The 20,548-nt window shown below is 31.8% G+C and overlaps 1 protein-coding gene across 2 annotated transcripts in view; it reads left to right on the plus strand.

Annotated features, from left to right (window-relative positions):
* LOC143083111 (uncharacterized) overlaps window positions 1-20,295 on the plus strand; it is a 52,476-nt gene extending 32,181 nt beyond the window's left edge. For both annotated transcript variants that reach the window (XM_076259343.1, XM_076259344.1), the window contains exons 3-9: window positions 6,158-6,282; window positions 7,068-7,522; window positions 8,598-8,651; window positions 9,338-9,476; window positions 17,342-17,457; window positions 18,544-18,616; window positions 19,071-20,295. In XM_076259343.1, coding sequence (XP_076115458.1) covers window positions 6,158-6,282; window positions 7,068-7,522; window positions 8,598-8,651; window positions 9,338-9,476; window positions 17,342-17,457; window positions 18,544-18,616; window positions 19,071-19,648 — 1,540 coding nt within the window. In that variant the 3' untranslated portion in view covers window positions 19,649-20,295. The remainder of the gene's footprint in view (window positions 1-6,157; window positions 6,283-7,067; window positions 7,523-8,597; window positions 8,652-9,337; window positions 9,477-17,341; window positions 17,458-18,543; window positions 18,617-19,070) is intronic.
* Window positions 20,296-20,548: the final 253 nt, after the last annotated feature.

The raw sequence follows: 20,548 nt of genomic DNA on the forward strand, positions 1-20,548 counted from the left end.
TAAAGTGTAATATCTCTATTTTGTCCGAATTGCAAATCCTAGCCTTTTTTTACCAAAATTACTTTAATTCTTAAATTTTACAGCAATACAACAAAAAACTAAATGAAATGGGATTCAGTAAGCTTAATATATATCTAAGATATCTGCATAGTTTGATGAAAATCCAAGTTGATTTGAAAAAGTTATAAAAAAAATTAAAGATGCCTATCTGAATTTTTATATAATAATTTTTTTTTTTACATATTGTAAAATTAAATTCTTTCATTTCACAGCAATAAATCAAACTACCTAATAAGCTTGAATTTTGTAAGATCAATATTTAATTTAGTTAGATGGGCTGATTTACACCAGTCAAACCTAAATTTGAAGGTCAAGACTAGTCGAGACAGGTCGAGACTGGTTGAGACTGAGTCGAGACTAGTCGAGACAGGTCGAGACTAGTCAAGACAGGTCGAGACAGGTCGAGCCTTGGTCAAGACCATTTCAGACTACACAAAGATCATCAAGTACTGAATCAGACTAATTAAGTAAAGTCGAGACCTAGTCGAGTACACTTCAGTACAGTTAAGTACAGTCGAGACAATGTCGAGACTAGTCGAGTAAAATGTGTGCTCGATTTTACTGGTCGAGCACAAAAACTGGTCAATTCAGACTCTGAGGAGTTTGTAGTGTAACGTACTTCAAAGCCCATTTTACAAAAATGGACCGTACGATTTTTTGACGACAAGTCAATATGTAAAGTTTAACCTTTGAACTACCAATACTGTGATTTATAGCCGTATAGTCCGAATGCCAATTAAACTCATTAAATAAGCGACTTTTCCTTACTCGGTCACCGTACTTTCATAGGATTAGTAAATCAATAGGATATTAGGCATTTGACTTACCCTCTACGGATTTTACTCACCCTCTATGAATCCGTAGGGGCCAGTAGCGAATTATATAACTTATAATTACTTGATTTTATGTTCAGAATTGTGACGTAGTTCTACCATTATCTCAAAGTGTAACTTGTGGTAGTGATCTTATTAATTTTAGACAAGGCCTTTATCTTGTGAAATGAATCATGAGCAAATAAGACCATTATACTCTTTATGCAATCTATATTGATGAATTCGGAACTATTGGCTTGTCACAAAGATTATTATCTGTAAAAGTACTTGTCCGATATTAAAAAATATATCATAAGAAATAGTCACAAAAATGACCCATCTTAGTCTGTGTTTACCATCATATATTATGTAATTTGCGTTCAATAGATAATATTCCATTAATCGACGATAGACTTTGTGCTGGATAACATAGCATTTACATTTTTATTTAGGGTAAAGATGATAAATATCTTGCTTGCAATCGTCTACACACTATCATACTATTGCTCACCGTTTCATTCAAGTTAACATGAATAACATTATGGCATTTCAGATTAACTGTATCATTTGTCATCATGTCGTTGGTATCATAAATCTATCATACTATGCTTGGTTGGCTCCTTTTCTTTCGTTTTCGTGTTCATATAGTTTGGTCTTTCTTCGTGCAATAACTGTGATCAATGCTAATTACAAACAAACGACAAACTGAGGTTCATTTGTCGAGATAATGAAGTAAACAAAAGACGTAGGACAAGTATTTAAACAATATATGTGTATTATGTAAACAATACATATGTTTGATGTAATCAAAAAATATAAGCCTGGTAATTTTGACAAAAAAATAACTTGAAACCACCGATGGTTGAATTTCGTCTCCTATATTTCACAAGCCCAGGTCTAATTTTGGCGCTCTTTCATTTCTATAGTATTAGATTTCATTAGATTTTCAAATAGTTCGAAACTATGGTAAGGTTACTTTTCTCAAGGCAAACATTACCTTAGTATATAGGCACACTTTTTGGGTTGTTAATATTTATGATTATTAGTCAACTTGGTGTCCTTTCCAACTGTTCCGATTCGAGTGCCACTGATGAGTCAGTTACCAATATGTTGTCTGGCGTATTTAATTTTTAGCCCGGTATTTTTGTTGACGAACAGTGTGTTCATGCCACTGTTTATTGATGTTTTCTAACCAAGGGCATCACCTAACCAGTAATCAGAAATACTGTACATATGCTATCTTGAATTTATGATTAAACCTCTCGGTAATTTACAGTTCATAAAATGTAAAAATCGAATTTCAAAACACTACAGTTTTTCTATGTCGAGGCAAACCACATTTTCGTACCGATTATCAGGTTGTCTGCATGTTGATATCGTAAAATATCAGCTGCGAGACATAATATGAAGCTTTTTGTCGAGTAAGCGCAGCGAACGAGATCAAAAAGCCTTCATATTATGTCGAGCAGCTGATATTTTACAATATTAATATGCCGATAACCTGATAATCGATTTATCGGGCTGTATTTGCGTCTTTTGGAAGTATTGTCTTATTTCACCAGCAACCGGAAGTTGACTTGATAAGTTCGGGTCAAACTTATCAACGTTGGTTCAAACATTATGACGTCACTGATATGTCCGGGTCAAAGTTATTAAGGCCAGGTCAACGTATTTGACGTCACAAACCCGTGATATGGAGTTTTATTAAGAGCTGAGCAGATTGATATAGACAGTTGGACGACCGATAATTATTTTTATATAGATGTTCTAACCTAAATTGGCTCGTCATGTTTAGTGTTTGAACGCTTTGCAACTATGTGTTTGTCCCACTTTAACGGATTCAATTCATGCAATATACACTACGCCTATGTAGACGAGACGCGTCTATTGGTGTAATAAAATCTTTAATGAGTTTTTACCGATACCTGAAGTAATGAGTTTTTACCGATACCTGAAGTATGCAAATTAGATCTTCATACCATAAGATTTATCAGATCACTGTTCTATTATTTGACCTTAGTTTCTGCACAGGAGTTCTTAGTCATATGTTGGTAACAAATACAAATATCAAATATTATCGTTTATGATGTTTTTGACTACCAAGTAGTTATTCATTTTGCTACTTTACTTTTGTTAACTGTAACAATAATGCCGTCATTATGAGGAACATTCCATTGTATGTAATGAACAGAACAAATAACACACAGAATGTCACATCATTGTTAGATATCTGTATCTTATATTTCCATTCAAAAAAGAAAATGTTCTTAAAAACTTAAATAATGACTCAAGTATACATTAACTTGTACATGTGTTATAATTACATTACATTAATGAAGCTCAGAAGAGCCACAAGTGTAGAATGAGTTTTCGAAGTATACAACCCAATAAATAGTTTCTTGAAACAAAACTGAAAAGTTCGAGAAATAAGCAGAACGAATAGAATATAAATTAAATTGCTGCAAATGATATATCTTAAAGTAGAAATTAGCACAAAAGGACTGAAGCCGACGAAGTATAGCCGTATTACTGTCTCGGATAAGAATTTGAATGTGAACAACTGGAACATAAATTTAGAATGACTGAAAAAGGTGGAGGGGTACGGAAAGATTAATCTTGATGGCATGATATATGGACAAATATTTATTTATGTATAAGATTACCATTAAAGAAAAAAAATTAATTTACAACAAATGGATTTGGTATATCATTTTTTTTTTACATCTGATTGCCAAAAACACTCGGAAGTAATTGGTACTTAGATATATGAAGATGTGGTGTGAGTGCCAATGAAACAACTCTCCATCCAAATAACAATTTATAAACGTAAACCATTATAGGTCAATGTACGGCCTTCAACACGGAGCCTTGGCTCACACCGAACAAAAAGCTATAAAGGACCCCAGAATTACTAGCGTAAAACCATTCAAACGGGAAAACCAACGGTCTAATCTATATAAAAAACAAGAAACGAGAAACGAGAAACACGTATAAATTACATAAACAAACGACAACTACTGTACGTCAGATTCCTGACTTAGGACAGGTGCAAACATTTGCAGCGGGATTAAACGTTTTAATGGTACCAAACCTTCTCCCTTTTTCTGAAACAATAGCATAACATCACAACATATAAAACCACACGATAAAATATCAATTGGAAGGCTTAACTCAATCAAAAAACGTAAATTAACACACTATGAACGAATAAATTTGATCTGCGATACCTGAATGCAAATGCACAGTTAATAAAACATTAAGGACAAACATACAAGGCCACAAAGCAAACAAAAAAGTCCAAACAAAGCCATGGCAAAACACAACCGCGAAATATCTGTCTATATTATTCCCCATAGAATTCGTTCAAAGTCAAGCAAACCGAACATCACGCACAGTCTAATAACACTTACAATTTTAAATGAATTTAGTTTAATGTGATTTTATGGTATTTGTGCAGAACAAACATGTCAATGTCAGTTACGGAGATTAGTCATTATAGTTATCGCGATAATAAATCGTCAAAATATTGACATGCACTTAAAATCGTCATGGTATATATTAAGAAATGGTTTATACACGATATGTAGGTGTTTAGTTTATAATATATTGAGCTGCTTAGGACAGAAATCAACCATATGCGAATGAATATCAATACGTCTGTTAACCTTTTTCAATTTGAAATATCTCTACGCAGTTTAACCGTTTGATAATTGGGTTGATATAAGAACCCTACAAAACAGACCAAAATCATCTTTAATTTCGTATTTGAATGTTCCGAAAATGAATGAAAGTCTTATACATGTACATGTATAGCATTTGCATAAATTCGATTTCTTTTCGACGCAGCCCAATTGTGTGCAGTGTTTTAGAACTACTTTCACTCTCCAAACGTTTGTCTTATTTCATTTGGTTTTAAATATTATACTATTTCATTGTCATTTACTATCTTGCTTATAAAGTTTTAGGTATTTTGACTATGGAACACGTAGAATATTTAGACTTAAAATGCGCAATGTAGCCTTAGAAAACATGAAATCGTGCTGTATCATCAGGTTATTGTTCTGATGTAGGTAAATTGAGATTATATACAGATACAAGAAACATTAATTAAAATTCGTTGTTATGTTTAGAAAGTAAATGGACGAATATTGCACGTGATGATAAGCTTTATCAGTTGTAATGTAATAAATTACATATGTTGGCGATCACGTTCATAAAGTAAACATACATCATTTAATACCTATTGATACAATCAATTTTATAGTTCTGGATACCACACAACAATTTTACATTGCAGTGCAATATCAAAAAAGAGGGACGAAAGATACCAGAGGGACAGTCAAACTCATAAATCGAAAATAAACTGACAACACCATGGCTAAAAATGAAAAAAGACAAACAGACAAACAATAGTACACATGACACAACATAGAAAACTAAAGAATAAGCAACACGAACCCCCAAAAAAACTAGGGGTGATCTGAGGTGCTCCGGAAGGGTAAGCAGATCCTGCTACACATGTGGCACCCGTCGTGTTGCTTATGTGATAACAAATCCGGTAAATAGTCTAATTCGGTAGGTCACATTCATGAAAGGGAAGGAGGAGACATCACGCGAGTAACGGTTGATTTTTAGAGAAAAGTGGCAAGCAATAAAATGTATAAAAGAAAACGGCCAGACACACAATAGAAAACATAACAGTACAAAGAGTTTTACATAATCACATTAAACAAAAAGGTCATGTACTTCACTGGTTAGGAATAGAAATAAATTTTCCGTTTAAAAGGGACAACCGTCTCATTTTGCGATGATCTACACAGGACAGAAAAACATCCTTGACATGAACTGTAATAAAAAGTAGAACATTTTCAATTTCACATTTCATCTTGACAGCATTACAAAAACAGTCTAAGATGTAAATATTTTATTGGAATTGCTATTCAAATTAAGTAAAAAAACAAACAAAAGTTTCATAATACATTTTAGTTTTGTTCACTTTCGTCTAATTCTTTTTTATCCTTCAACTCGATCATAACTAACTTCAGAAGCAGTAAAATGTCTGAACGAGAGTTTAACATTGCTTTCTATTTATAAGACATGTAAGGTATCTGGTAGTGTTGTATAACTAGAAAGTACAGGCTTATTTCGTCTAGTTATTAAGCCAGGGAAAATGAAATTGAAAACGTCTTAGTTTGTTTGGTATGCACTCAATGTTTCTGTAAAATAAATAACCTCTTCCATTAACAGATGCACTTGGAATATTAGTTCTTCCTTTTCTTCGACAGGTTTCTCCATAAAGGCCGGAAGTTGCTCCGCAGCAAAAATGTTTTAATGATGATTGTGATACTCAACGTAATTGACTGCGGACTAGTTCTTGGTGAACTCATACTTGATCTTCATCATGTGAAAGGTTATAAATATTTATTTAAGGGAATGTTCATTGTTTATAAATTGCAACATAGTTTAAGTACATCAGATTCTTTAACGTTTAATTTGTGTGATTATGTTGCTCTGCCTTTCAATCTGAAACATTACACATTGTATCTACTAATTAATAATGTGCTTACTCTGTTTATTAGTGTAATAAATTAATGTTTGGGTATGTTTGGCAGCCAGTACATGATAGGAACGATCAAAATAATTCCAATTAAAATAACAATGTGTCCTTATCACACATAACAATTTACCATTATTGTTTACTACAAACATGAACGATATTGTAATGGTAACAACAAAATTAAAAAAAAATCTGATCTGATTTCATACCACACAAAATTTATTCATTATTGTTTACTCTCATTGAAATTTGTTTTTGCTCAAAATATGTTTAAAATATAACTTTTGTTAAGATGACGTCAGTAATTACGTATTACTTTTTCTGTACTTAAAATGAAGAAAAATCAGCCAAGTGTTCTTTTTTATTTTTACAATGCAGAAATGTCTAGTATGAAAAGATTAAGACATGAAGGCGAAAATTAAGGGAACTAAAAAACCAAAACAAAGAGAACGAAAGTTTGTGACAGTGTTTTCCTTTTCGCATTACGTGTGCTCTTTCGTGGTATATTGAAAAAATGTAAAATAACAAAAATACTTAACTCCAAGTACAATTCATAACGGAATGTCACTTAGAAGTGAGTGATGGAAGGGTATACGGCATACACAATATATTGTATTGTAGTTTTAATTTTATTTCAGATATACTGACAAATGTTGAACAATCTTCCGCAACATTCCTTGAAAACCTACAAAATAAATATCCAAATGAAATAGAATATACTGATCTTTCTTATCTTGGAGAAATATACTCAAAATTATCTAAGGCGGATATTGAATGGAAAAATGACACATCAAGTGACCCTGTTCCGAAAGCTGTCAAGCAAGATTACATTGGATACAAAGTCAGGCGATTTGTTTTCGAAGATATCAAAATTACCAATGAAGTTGGAACCAAAAATGAAAGGTTATACAAAGGACATAGAGGTCACTATTACTCCGGACAACATAGGCCAAAGAGGTCGTCTGGAAGTGATAATATTAATTCATCAAAGGACAAAGACCACAAACATAGTACTCCTGAGAGCACAGAAGAACAAATTGCTCGTGGTTTCCATGCAACTAGTATTGGTATTGTGCTCATCTTATTAACAGAGGTGTGATAAATTCGAAATTAATAAAATAGTCTGTAATAATCTTGATGAGATATAGTAAACGGACACGTTATTGTAATTTAGAAGACATCATGTTCAATTTTGTTTTGTGTAGGAGCATCAATGAAGAGTCATTAATTTTTTAAATGCGCATCTGGTGCAGTAAAATTGAACAGACAAGACTACTAATGTCACAGTGCATTTAATGTTTTTATAACATTTGTAAATACTCGTCATCTGGTAACATTATGGTTGAGATTGAATGAATTTATTTTCCTTTAAAAAACCTGATAAAATGTATTGCAGTACATATTAGCGCTTCAGGATAAAACATTTCATACAAAAGAAAGCATATAAAAATAGGAACCGGTATTTTAAAAGTTCAAAGTATCATAATAGGGTTTATTGAACTATTCAAATAGTCCTCTTTTTAGTCTCCATATTTGATTTGACATTTTCTTTTGGTCTTGTTTAGTTTGGAATTGTATGCGACTGCCATACAAGTGAGAGGTTCAGCTAGCTATAAATTCCTGTTTAATCCATCATTTTATATATAAGGAAATACCTGTCCCAAGTCAAGAATAGGACATTTGTTATCCAATCGCTTGATGTGTTTAAGCTTTTGATTTTGCCATTTGATTAGGAACTTTCCTTTATTAATTTTCCTCGGAGTTCAGTATTTTTGTGATTTTCTGTTTAAATCATTTTTATGTCTATTACTACATGCACTATTAGTTGAAACGATCTACCTTTACGCAGTTTTTGTTTTAAAGGTGTTAGTAATAGTATAACTTTTCAATATTGTTATGACATTTTCTTTTGATGTTGTTTAAATCATATTTATGTCTATTACTACGTGTACTATTAGTTGAAACAATCTTTTTTTAATAGATTCTTTTTATTTGTTTGATAGGAACAGAATTATTTGTTAAACTGCAGTATTTAGATGGACGTAATATTTGAATAAGTTGCATATAAGATTATGTTCTCTTATTGATTATAATATATATTGTTTTTTAAATTGATCAAATAAGTATGTGAGAGGTTAGAGATATATATATATATATTTATTTTTCAGACAATATTCAAAGTTATATGTTTTGGAAAACACTTTTTTGAGAAAAAGTTAGAGGTATGCATGGTTTTTATACCTATATATAATTGTTTAGAAACAAATCAATGAAATTGGTAATAAAAAATAAGAAACTTGTAGATTTATCAAATAATTTTTATTATAATATTATAGAGGAATGATATCAAACGGACAGGTGTGAAAAATTAGAAATAAAACTGTTATACAACTGACTAAAATACTTGCAAAGGAATCTAAATTCTAGTTACATTTGCAGTATTCGTATTAATTTCATTAAAGTCTAATATAAAAAAAACTGCAATATTTGAAATCTTTGCGACAAACTGGTTCTTAGACAGACAAATATTATTTGAATGAAACTTTCAAAGCTACGTTTTTGTTTTTAATTTCTGCATAAAATGTCCAGAATATCATTTACAGTTTTATCTGTCTATAAATCGTTTAAATTGGTCTAAAACATGCCAGCTTCTATTCATATTTTCCTTTTAACAACAGATTTTTGAACGACAGCAATCCGATTTTAAGAGATATAGCATACTCTCCTTGTATGATGAAGGTACGGAATCGGCCGAGTTGTAACGAATGACGATAAACATTCAGAAAACTAATATGATTCAGTAGATTCTAAGTAATATGTATTCTTTGCACATAAATCACAATTCGTATTGAACTAACCAGGGTTATTGATACAATGTGATAAAGTAATTTTTCCATTTCTGTTGTAGGTTTTCGATGCCTGTATTGTTGCATTGTCCTTTGTGGTTGATCTCGTTTTCCTAAAAGGCCTGTCCGTGTATACTATTCAGGAATTTGTTTTCATATTAGCCTTTATGTTGCCATGGGGAGTCATTCGAGTAGTTAACAGTAAGTTAATTGTGTATTCTATATTTCCAATAAATCTGATAAATCTAATTATATAAGATTGATACGGTAGTATAAGTTGCGAGTGTCAAGTCAAATTGTTGCTGATTGTTTTTCAGAATAAATAAACAGTATCTAGTAAGATATACGTGAACTTGTATTGAACTGTAGGCGCTTGTTACAAATGAATGATTTATGATAGATTTGATTTTCAGTTGCATTAAATCAAACATTATTTCATAATTTTATTCGATGTCCTTGGTGCATGCATTACAGGAAGTATAGTACATTCATAGGTGCATATTATATTAAACAAGGCAATAGTTAAGTAAAGTAAAGGGATTTGTTATAAGATGTTACCAATTTGTGTTGGTATTGCAATTAGGATTACCGCTGGTTGTTGGTGAACACCACTCAAAAACACACTTTCTATTTTAATATAATACACATGTACTGTAACGATTGTCAATATCTATTGACGTTTTAAGAATATTGGTTCAGACTAGATTTTTTCAATTTGATTAAACACACACAAAATGGCACATACGTTAATATGGTTAACGCAAGTGATTATAACAATAACTATACGACAAATATTATATTAAAGATACATATGTGAATTAACATTATAAAATTCCTTGCGTCACCTTTTTCAAAGAGAGACAACTTCTGTCAAATCATGGAATGGAAAAAGTTTCTTATTATAATGAATAACGAAATGAGGAAACACCATTGAATTAAAACAATCATTATGACAAAAGCGGGTCCTTTAAAATCGAATGTTGTAATTGATCTTTTGGTTTAATTTCAGTTTATATAATTATTTTATTCCTCCCTTAAGCCGAAATTAATTTAGGCTATTAAAGAGAATTCAAATTGAAAAGTGTATGCATATTGCTTCATACTTATTCCCAAAAGACAACCAAATGAATCAAATATCTAACTAGATGTCTATCTTAGTCATTATCAATGTCAAGAAAATGATCTAATCATCTAAAAAAAATATATCAATGACATTTATATGTTTTAATAAAAATCATAGATAACTTGTGAATTCCCAATTTACCATTGTAGCTGTGACCGACGTATTACATTTCCATAATTATTTTAAATCATAATTGATTCATTGATATCACAGAGAAGTTGAATGTGTGTCTCTATAGTTTCCATTTACTGCACAATTCAACTGCCTGCCTTGAATGTAGAATGATTGACGATTTCCTTCTTAAAATCTCCATGTAGTGTTGTCAAGTTATTAGCTGCTATATAAGCTGGCAAAATCACAAAATGCTAATCAGGTAATGGAAGTAAAAATGGAAAAGGAAACTGAAACTTCTAAATCTACACTAATATGACCATGATGATTACATGGTAAGAAAGCTGAAACTACTCAACTGGACCCACATGTGGTCATGATGTATCAGTAGCAAAGAAGTTCTTCCTTACCATGGTCAAGATGTATTCTTAAAAAGGAAGCAGAAAATATCTCATCTACACTTGTGTGCTCATTATGTTTGTTTCTTTAAAAAAAACGACAGCAGCAGGGTCAATCAAATCATAAAACCTGGGATAGCATTGTGAGGATTAGCAAGTGTCTTTTGTATATTCCTAAGGCATCGCCAAACTCATAAACCATCTTAAAATCTATGACATCACTGACCACATAATAAGACATTACCAATCTCATTAACTATCGTCGATTTATTTAATAAGCATTTGTGATATGTTAAACATACAATGAACAAAGGCTATGACAAATAAATTACTTTTCTATTGTTCTGTGAAATTCACAATCATCATAACAGGCAAAAAGTAAAATCATAAAAATACTGAACTCAGAGGAAAAGCCAATCTGAAAGTCCATAATCACATGGCAAAATCAAATGACAAAACACATCAAAAACGAATGGACAAGAACTGTCATATTCCTGACTTGGTACAGGCATTTTCAAATGTAGAAAATGGTGGATTTAACCTGGTTTTAAAGCGCTAAACCTCTTACTTTGATGACAGTCTCATTAAATTCCGTTATATTTACAATGATGCGTAAACTAAACAGACATATTAATAAAATAGTAAAAATATGGGTACAGCAGGCATCATCGTGTAACAATTTTAAAAGGAACAATTTAACAGAACACAAAAAAACATCTATCTACAAACACATTCATTGATTCGTGTGTCTGACGTCAGAAAATTTTATACGTCACATAAATTTGTCGTTCAATGTATATGCAAACAATTTTAAAATTTCACATGGACAATGTTAGCATACAGGGTTAAAAAATTAAAGTATGAAAGAATTAATTTCAGAAATTAGACCGAGCTTTAAAATAGTCCCAAAGTTATATAGAATTTATAAGAATTCACAAATAGTTCATTCCACTACACTATTGAATAATTTTGACGTTTGTGGTTCAACGTATTTTCTAATTCATAATAGAAGTATATCATAATGACATATAATAGAACAATATCATATTGACATGATCTTTTAAAGTACAGAGTCACGTTATAAGAACCAAAGAAACACAAAAAGTCGCATATACAAAACACACCAGCAAAAAATAAAAGATAATACAAACACATTGACGGGATGTTTAAGTACCGAGCCACGTTAAACGGATGTCACATAAAACAATCCAACAGTAAAAGTAATATTAATAATAGAACAAAGACAAATGAAAGAACAATATAACACGTAGTTAAGATGATAAACAACATCAGTACGCAGAATATATACATCAAGAGCATCATGTATCATTTGTGAAGTTGATACGGAATATTTATCAACAAGGTCTTGGTACCTTCCGATTAACTTTTTTAGAAAAAGAACGAGACGTTCTTGGACATACCCCTGGTTCATCAACTTTCTACTCAGACACTGATGACGTTTTACAAAGTATGAGTAGGAGCTGCAAGCTCTTGAATATCGAATAAGTTGGGTAATATATATCCCATATGCAGGTGAAGTTGGTATATCGCTACTAAGGTTGGGGAAATTTATAATTTGAAAATTAAAGACGTCTCGTTTGTTAAGATTCTGGTACTGAGATGACTGTGTAAGTCAAATTCGAGAAATAAGTCTAAAAATGAGGCGGAGGAAGCCGTGTCTGTTGTTTCTTTAATTTCTAGTTCTGGGGGAACATCGTCAATATATCTGAAAATGAAATTAAATAATCTGGCTTCTTTGATCCTCTTGTTTTTGACAAGTGTCTGGAGGAACTCCGATTCATATGAAAATAAGAAGAGGTCGGCAAGAAGAGGCGCACAGTTTGTACCCATAGGAATGCCGACAATGTGTTGGAAAAGCCTACCTCCAAACTCAACAAATATGTTGTCGATAAGAAACTCCAGCATACTGACTACTTGTTCTTCTGTGTAGCATGTTTTACATTTTGTTTGTCACTATTAACGAAATATGCCTTATGATATCCCAAAGTAATAAATTTATAGCGTGTGCTACCATTTTTATATTGAAAGGCATTGTGGATTATATCTTTTATGCGATGTTTTAATTTCACATAGAAAATGGTGGTATACAGGGTTGAAAAATCAAAAGTTTTGATAGAACTAATTTCATAAAAAGACCGAGATTAAAAATTGTCTAGAAGTTCTTTAGAATTTTTAAGAATCCACATATGGTTAATACCATTACGCGAGTAAACAGTTTCACAGTATTTCTGACGACCCTCTTTCAATGCGGACAGAATTTTAGTCAATCTAATGGACAATTCTTTAGTTGAACATGAAGATGAGTCAGCAATATACCGTTGTTTGTACGGAATTTTATGAAGCTTTGGTATCCAATACAAACAAGGTAAGTCCTCCGATTTGGTGTTCAATGTAATGTTATTGAAGCCATGAAGGACTTTTAATTTGCTAAAATCTCATCCTTGTCAAATGATATGTCTTTGTATGTGGAATTACCCGAGTGCTCATTTATACCTAATTCTTTTACAAGACATTCGTAGTAATACGATTAATATACAAAGACAATATTATTTGAAGCTTTGTCCGCAGGAACAACAACATACTTATCATGAAGAGATGATTGACATTTAATGGCCCCTTTGTCTCTGAAAACGGAGTTTGGTCGATCGTTCACACAGTTTTTCAACTTGTGAATGAGACGTTTTATCAGAGACTTGATAGTTTTAACCTATTCTGACAGAGTGTCCAGTTCAACTTCTTCCCGCTTAGCATATGCTTTGGTGTAGTCCTCAATGGAATATATAATTATTTTGAAGTTATGGTTCCAATTGATGTGTTGGGGTTCTCTAAACATAGGACCATGAGAAATCACCTTTCGGAGATTTTCATGTTGAATTATGTTTAGATCCCCAGTTATAACATAACCAGAGGGCCTGTAATTTTAAGGCGAGTGGGAACAGTCACATGTCAGAGGTTTGTTTAGGTATTGTTCTAAGTCAAGGTCCTGCAATGCTTGTTTATAGTTAAATATTTTAGGTGCAATGGTTTTAGTGTAACTGTAGGATACAATAGGAACAGACTGATTTTGAAAATAAATAGGAATTTTAGATGTTACCTCCTTGTGATGTAGAACGTTGCAGATGTTGATTGCATCAATTCCTCTATTGGCAAAGTCAACAGGAAGTAATTTCCTCTTTTCCTCATGTTAAGGTTCCGATCTTACTGGTTGGAAAAGACGGGAAAGAGCTACATCACAAATAATATTGACTAGTCTGTATAATGCAGAAAATGCCTCCTTCGCAAGTGCATAATAATCTCTCAAACGTTTTAGAAATTATCTGGCAGTGAAAAGAGAATAGTTCTAATGTAATGTAACCCTAGTGGATGATGAAGATGTGAAAGAAGGTCATCAAAGCTCCAAGAGGATGATCTAGATTTGGAAGACTTTTTTTATACGCCCAAAATTTTGATGGTATACAAATGTCCTGTGTCCGTCCGTCTGTCTGTCCGTCTGTCTGTCCGGCGTAAACATGTCGCACTGTAACTTGAGAACGACTTATCCAAATTCATGAAACTTATTATAGTTGTTTCTTATGATGGTCAAATGATCTGTATACTTTTTTGTGAAAATAGGATTAAAACTTTTTGAGTTACGGCACTTTGTAACTAAAACAGGAGTGTGGTTTTTTTTTCCACATGTCGCACTGTATCTCAAAAACGATTTTTGATTATTGCTTAAAACTTTACATAATTCTTAGTCATATTAATTTTAAGATCTGTATACTTTTTGGTGATTTCATTTTTGAGTTATTGAGTATATTGTAAAAAAGGGGGAGAGTTTTTTTACATGTCGCGCCGTATCTCAAAAACGATTTATGATTATTGCTTAAAACTTTGCACACTTCTTTGTTATATTAATCTGAAGATCTGTATACCTTTTGGTTATTATTCAAAATTTTCTTTTTGAGTTATTGAGTATTTTGTAAAAAAGGGGAAGGTATTTTTTACATGTCACATCGTATCTCAAAAACAATTTATGATTATTGCTTAAAACTTTACACACTTCTTTGTTATACTAATCTAAAGATCTGTATATATTTTGGTTTTGATTAAAAAAATTATTTTAGTAATATTTTGTTTTTTGTAAAAAAAAACAAAAGAGGTGTGTGTGTGTGGGGGGGGGGGGTTGGGGTTCACATGTCACTCCGTATCTCAAAAACAATATGTGGTTATTGCTTAAAACTTTCTCAGAAACTACTTATGATTATTGCATAAAACTGCCACACAAGGCGTCGGGCGTATCATGCGCTCATGGCGCAGCTGTTTATTACATTAGGCCGATGGTAATGTTTTTGCCCATGACTACGTTCTTGTCGTAAGGTACTATCAAATAAACTCATTACATTAACATCACTGCAGGCAGGACTTGACAAATTTCCTACTCTTTTGATATTATCATTGCAACCATATGACATTGCAGTCCCTAATTCCCTTATCCAGAAATTTTCTCTATCTTTGCGGAAAGGAGTACTTAGTACAGGGCTATTTGTGTGGTGATACATTTTCTTGATGATGCGTACTTTCATAGATAAAGAATGATCATGGTCCGGTTGATTAAAATGGTTATAAAGAACCCTAAATTGCGGATCTTTATTATCAGACCGGTGTTGATTCATTCTTTCACGCAGTTTGACGAGTTTCACCAACATAAAGTAGTCCACACAAAGTACATTCGATTCCGTACACGACATTGTCCATGGAACAGTCCAGAGGCTCGAAAGATTTAGTATAATATGTTTTAATGTGTCACCAGTAAAATCAGGAGTCATATTACATGTCCTACACGTGCTCCTTTTTTCTTTTTCATGTTTACAAGAAGAAATTATAGGTGTTGATTCACTTGTAGCAGGTGTCTTTAAACAGTCGAAAATATTTACGGAACATGGTTTTAATTTAATATGAACATGCTACGAAGACAAGATATGAAAATAATAAAACTTGTTTCATGCTATATCTCTTGCAACTGTCCTTAAAATTACATCACATTTTTCGCATTTTAGCACCCATTTATATCAAAGGATAATTTTGGTGTTACCATACAGTCCTTGAGACATGAGACAGGAAATGTTCAAACATAAATCACATGCAAATCTTTCCAAAAATAATAATTCTAGATTTTTATTTTCATTATTTGAAAATCAAAATGTCTAATAATAGTATGAAAGTTGGTAAACTATATTTTTAACTCACCATAGATACCAGGATTCTAATTGTGTATGTCAGATGCTCGAATCAAAATAGTAAGAATAACAAAGCTAATTCGAAATAATCTTTTCTTGTAAATGTCTTGGATCTAAAAGCGAAATAGAATAGAGGCAGAAATTTGTAGTTTGTCATTATATCAAGGACCCTTTCTGTATGCATAAAAACGTGTTCTTCCATCTCATACATTCCAGTGAAATTAAGATTAAAGCTTAAAGTAAGACTTTACGCATTGTTGAAGCAATACAGTTACCTTCATTTGTTAATTACTGCGTCATTTGGTCTTTTGTGGTGATTTGTCTCGTTGACATTCATTTTCTTATCTTAGAATGTCTATTTAAGTGGTCTTTTTCTACATTGATACATTTGATACATATTGACGACGGCAAACTGGACGTTTAACAAACATGATTCAGATTGATGGTTGTCATTTTCACCTATTTCACCAGCAACACACTTTTTACACTATTGTAAGGCATTAACAAATTTTGCATTTGATATTTAAAGGAATAACAAAAGGTCAGTCCAAGTGATAAACACATCTAGGATTGAGAAATAAGTAAACATGTTGTATCAGCTACACATACACTGTGTTCATGCGCTAAGGGTAAACCTTTTTGATCCATTATCAAAGAGATAAATGGACTTCATTTGTTCGTGCACCTGTCCAATATCAATGTCAGTTGTTGTTTTTAGTCGTCTATGAATTCGAATGTGTTTGTCTTTCAAGTGTTTGGTATACGTTTATTATTCCTTTATTGTATTTTTTAACCTTATTTCTTATTGGACAATTTAGGCGTTGCTACATCTGGTAGATATGTCTAGTTTTGAAGACTACACGTCTGCATGTTTTATTACGATTACTTTGAACTAAATCAATATATTCTTTATTTTAAACTCCCATGACAGGTGAAAGTTGAAGGAATATGATTATTCAAGAAAAAAGTGTTGCAATATAATTATCTAGTATATGTTACGTTTGATGAATCAGATAAAATGTAGCTGATTATAAAACTGAAGTAAAACGATCAGAATGTCAGGGAAAAAACACTAGCCTGTTTGTGTAATATAGTCACAATGATCTCATTTCTGCATTATTCTTCATATGATTGTTATTTTTTGTTTACAAATAATACGAGTGTAATAACCTAGCAATATTTGTTTTTCTATAGGTCTTGTTGTTGCTGTTCGGGATCATGAATGTTTTCGACTTAAATTGTTGTTCACTCAAAAGAAACGAGTTGACGGTGAAAACAACGGACTAAGGCAGGAAAAGGCCAAATTACTTGTGAGTATATATGCATAAATATATGCATAAATAAGTATGAAAAAACACTTTTTTTGTCAGCATTGGTCTTTATTAATAATTTTATGTTTTATTTTCATAAAATTGTGTTTGCGATTTTGTTATACTGGTCATTCTCGGTTCTAACAAAGAAATAAGTAATATTGTATTCGGACACCTCCATCTCTTATTTGTAACTTCTGAATCACTGATTATTAATTTGCATAAATATCATTGGTACTCGATTCACATTAAATGGCTTTTCTAACTTTTTATTTTATTCCAAACCTAAAACAAATAGTTTCACTGAAAACATCTTGCAATATACGATATTAATATATTGGAAATAAGTAAAACCATACTATAATTATCTTAACGCATTTCGAAGAGTAAATAAAATGTTAAAAACTAATCAGATACAAAAATTACCATCTTTGCCACACACACTGATACTTGTATTTCAATTTAAAAAAACGAAATATACAATGTTTACTATGCAATGACATTTCGTGCCAATGACCCAATCAATCTTTTGTTTTTTGTTGGAATAGAATAATAATACAATATCAACATGAAAGTTGCTTTATACAATCTCTTATCTGTAAGTCTACATATAACTGGAATTTGGCAAAAAAGCATATGGTGTATATTAAACAATAGTTACATGTAAATAAATAAGAACAAAGTCACTGCTCGTTTCATAGTTACATCAATGTACACATTATTAAATACATTCTCATTAATAACAAGATGTTGTAGATGAGCTGGCGTAAGATAAGTCATATTTCATGGGTGAAAACAAAGTGAATGACACTTGTGTTAAGTGTTTTGTTAAGTGTTCATTATAGAAAACGAAATATAAAGTAACTTGTACTGACTATGCATTCATTTTGAATTTATACAATAGTATTTGAAATCCTAACTGTTACGGAAACCCTGTCAGACTGCATAGTCCTTTCTTTCAGCTTAATTGAATGTAAATAGCATAACTAAGTTATTTCATATTCGATATTCATAGTTCGACAATAGTTACGAGGATATAATGTTATTTAATAGTAAAATTGTAATGTACCATTTTATCATTTTCAGGAACAAATAGAGTTGCTGAAAAAACTATGTCTCGTTGAGGGCATAGATGAATGGAAAGTCCAACAAAATCTAGGTAAGAGCAATAAATGTTTAGAGTGCATTATTTGGCTTACAGGAAAACATTAAGATGTCTGTCTGTAGTGTAAAGAAAGTTCCTATTCCAATTAAGGGGGAACAGTTTTTACAGTGAGCAAGGAATTGGCTTAAACACAGAAACGTAATGATATATGAAACCATTGGACTAGTTCTAATATTCTGTTATGAACTATAAAAAAAACTTTAAAACTTGAAATAAGTCTAGCAAAAATGCTTATTTTTAATCATAAATGTATGTTGTCATTATGTTTTACAAGTTAAGTATTGAACTCATGTTTTACAACTTGAAATCTACAAACAAGTAATGGAACAAATGTGTCAGTATGAATAACAACTAACAGTTTTGGTGGGACTTTTATTTACTCATACTGCATATTTTTTATAAACATATATTTTCAATACAAAATTACGTATAATTTTATCGTTTTTAGTTCCAACCTCAACTAATAAGGCAAGAGGATTAAAAGGCTCATTTGCCAGTCTAGCATTTGGCTCACTCGTCGGCACAAAAGAAAATGGAAGAAGTTTTTGGAATATGTTACACGCACCAAAGATGCGAAGAGGAAAATCGGAAGAATGGACTGGTAAACTAGGCGTTTCAAAAGAAGATACTATTTCACTTAAAGACTGTCATAAAAATTCTATAAGTGGAAGTACACAAAATTTAAAGAAAAACAAAGTTATAACTCAACAGTTATCACATCAATTTACTGTTGAAAGTGATCCAGGAACAGCGGAGAAGAAATCGCGATTCAAAGCAATTAAACGATTTCTTAAACGGCAAGAGACTGTGTCATCGTATTCATCAAACGATACTATCGATAAATTATCGTCAAATCATACACCTACCTGTAGTATCGACGATGACAGTGTTGGAGTTTCCATTCCTAGTGGTATTAATATCGGATTTGAATTACAGCGTTCTGACGATGAACTCAACGAAACAACAGAATTTATTGATCAAACAAACTACCAATCCCAAAAAACAAATGATAACGAAGACGTGTAAAAGACAAAAATAAATTATTTGGTTATAGATAAGGAAAATGAAATGCCGGCAGCATATTCATACCTATATACATTGATCTCAAAGAGTGATTTTTACAATCTTGCGAACTGCTGATATTCAGTTAGAGAGATGTTCATCAACTTATTGTATGCAACCTTGTTTCATTCTCCAAGTACATCTCTGAATGTTTTAATTATAATTGCAACGCAACTGGTGATTGCTAGTTTGGTTTCATTGTTTTAATAATGATCTCTGGTCAATCAAAATGTTATGATCTATTGTCTATAGACATTAGATATGAAACATATGCAGCAAGGTGAACGTGTGATTTTGACAGATCTGAATTTGTTCATGAAATTCGTTTATTAGAAAAAGAACTAAATGTACTGATTAAAGAAATTTAAAAAAAATAAAAATAATAATGGCGTTGTAAGTTGCGATCATGAACAAACCGCTTGTTCATAATTGACAAAAGTATTTTTAGATTTTAATATTGTATCAGTAAGATGTTCAAAACAAATATTTCATATAAAAATGTTGCAATGAAATCCTTTGTTATTTAATACTTCATTGAACAAATTCTATTTCCATTGGTTAGGCTAGAAATCGAAAACTTGGAAAGCGAAAATTCTAGAAAGTGTAAGGGAAAGAGTTGTAAATGCCTTCGGTTGTTGTCTGCTCTATGGTCGAGTTGTTGTCTCTATGACACATTCCCCATTTCCATTCTCTTATTTCTTAAAAGCTGACGAAAAAAAAGTGAGAGACGTCTTCAGTCAACTTTTGCTAACTTGAACCTTTGCCAGACTTTCATTGATAGTCAAGGTCGTTTTTCACCCTCAGTATTAGTGGCTAAAATAATAGTGGTTGAAAGACTGACAGAGAACAAAACGGCTATGCGTA

This window comes from Mytilus galloprovincialis, chromosome 7 (assembly GCF_965363235.1).
Source record: "Mytilus galloprovincialis chromosome 7, xbMytGall1.hap1.1, whole genome shotgun sequence".
Taxonomy (NCBI): domain Eukaryota; kingdom Metazoa; phylum Mollusca; class Bivalvia; order Mytilida; family Mytilidae; genus Mytilus; species Mytilus galloprovincialis.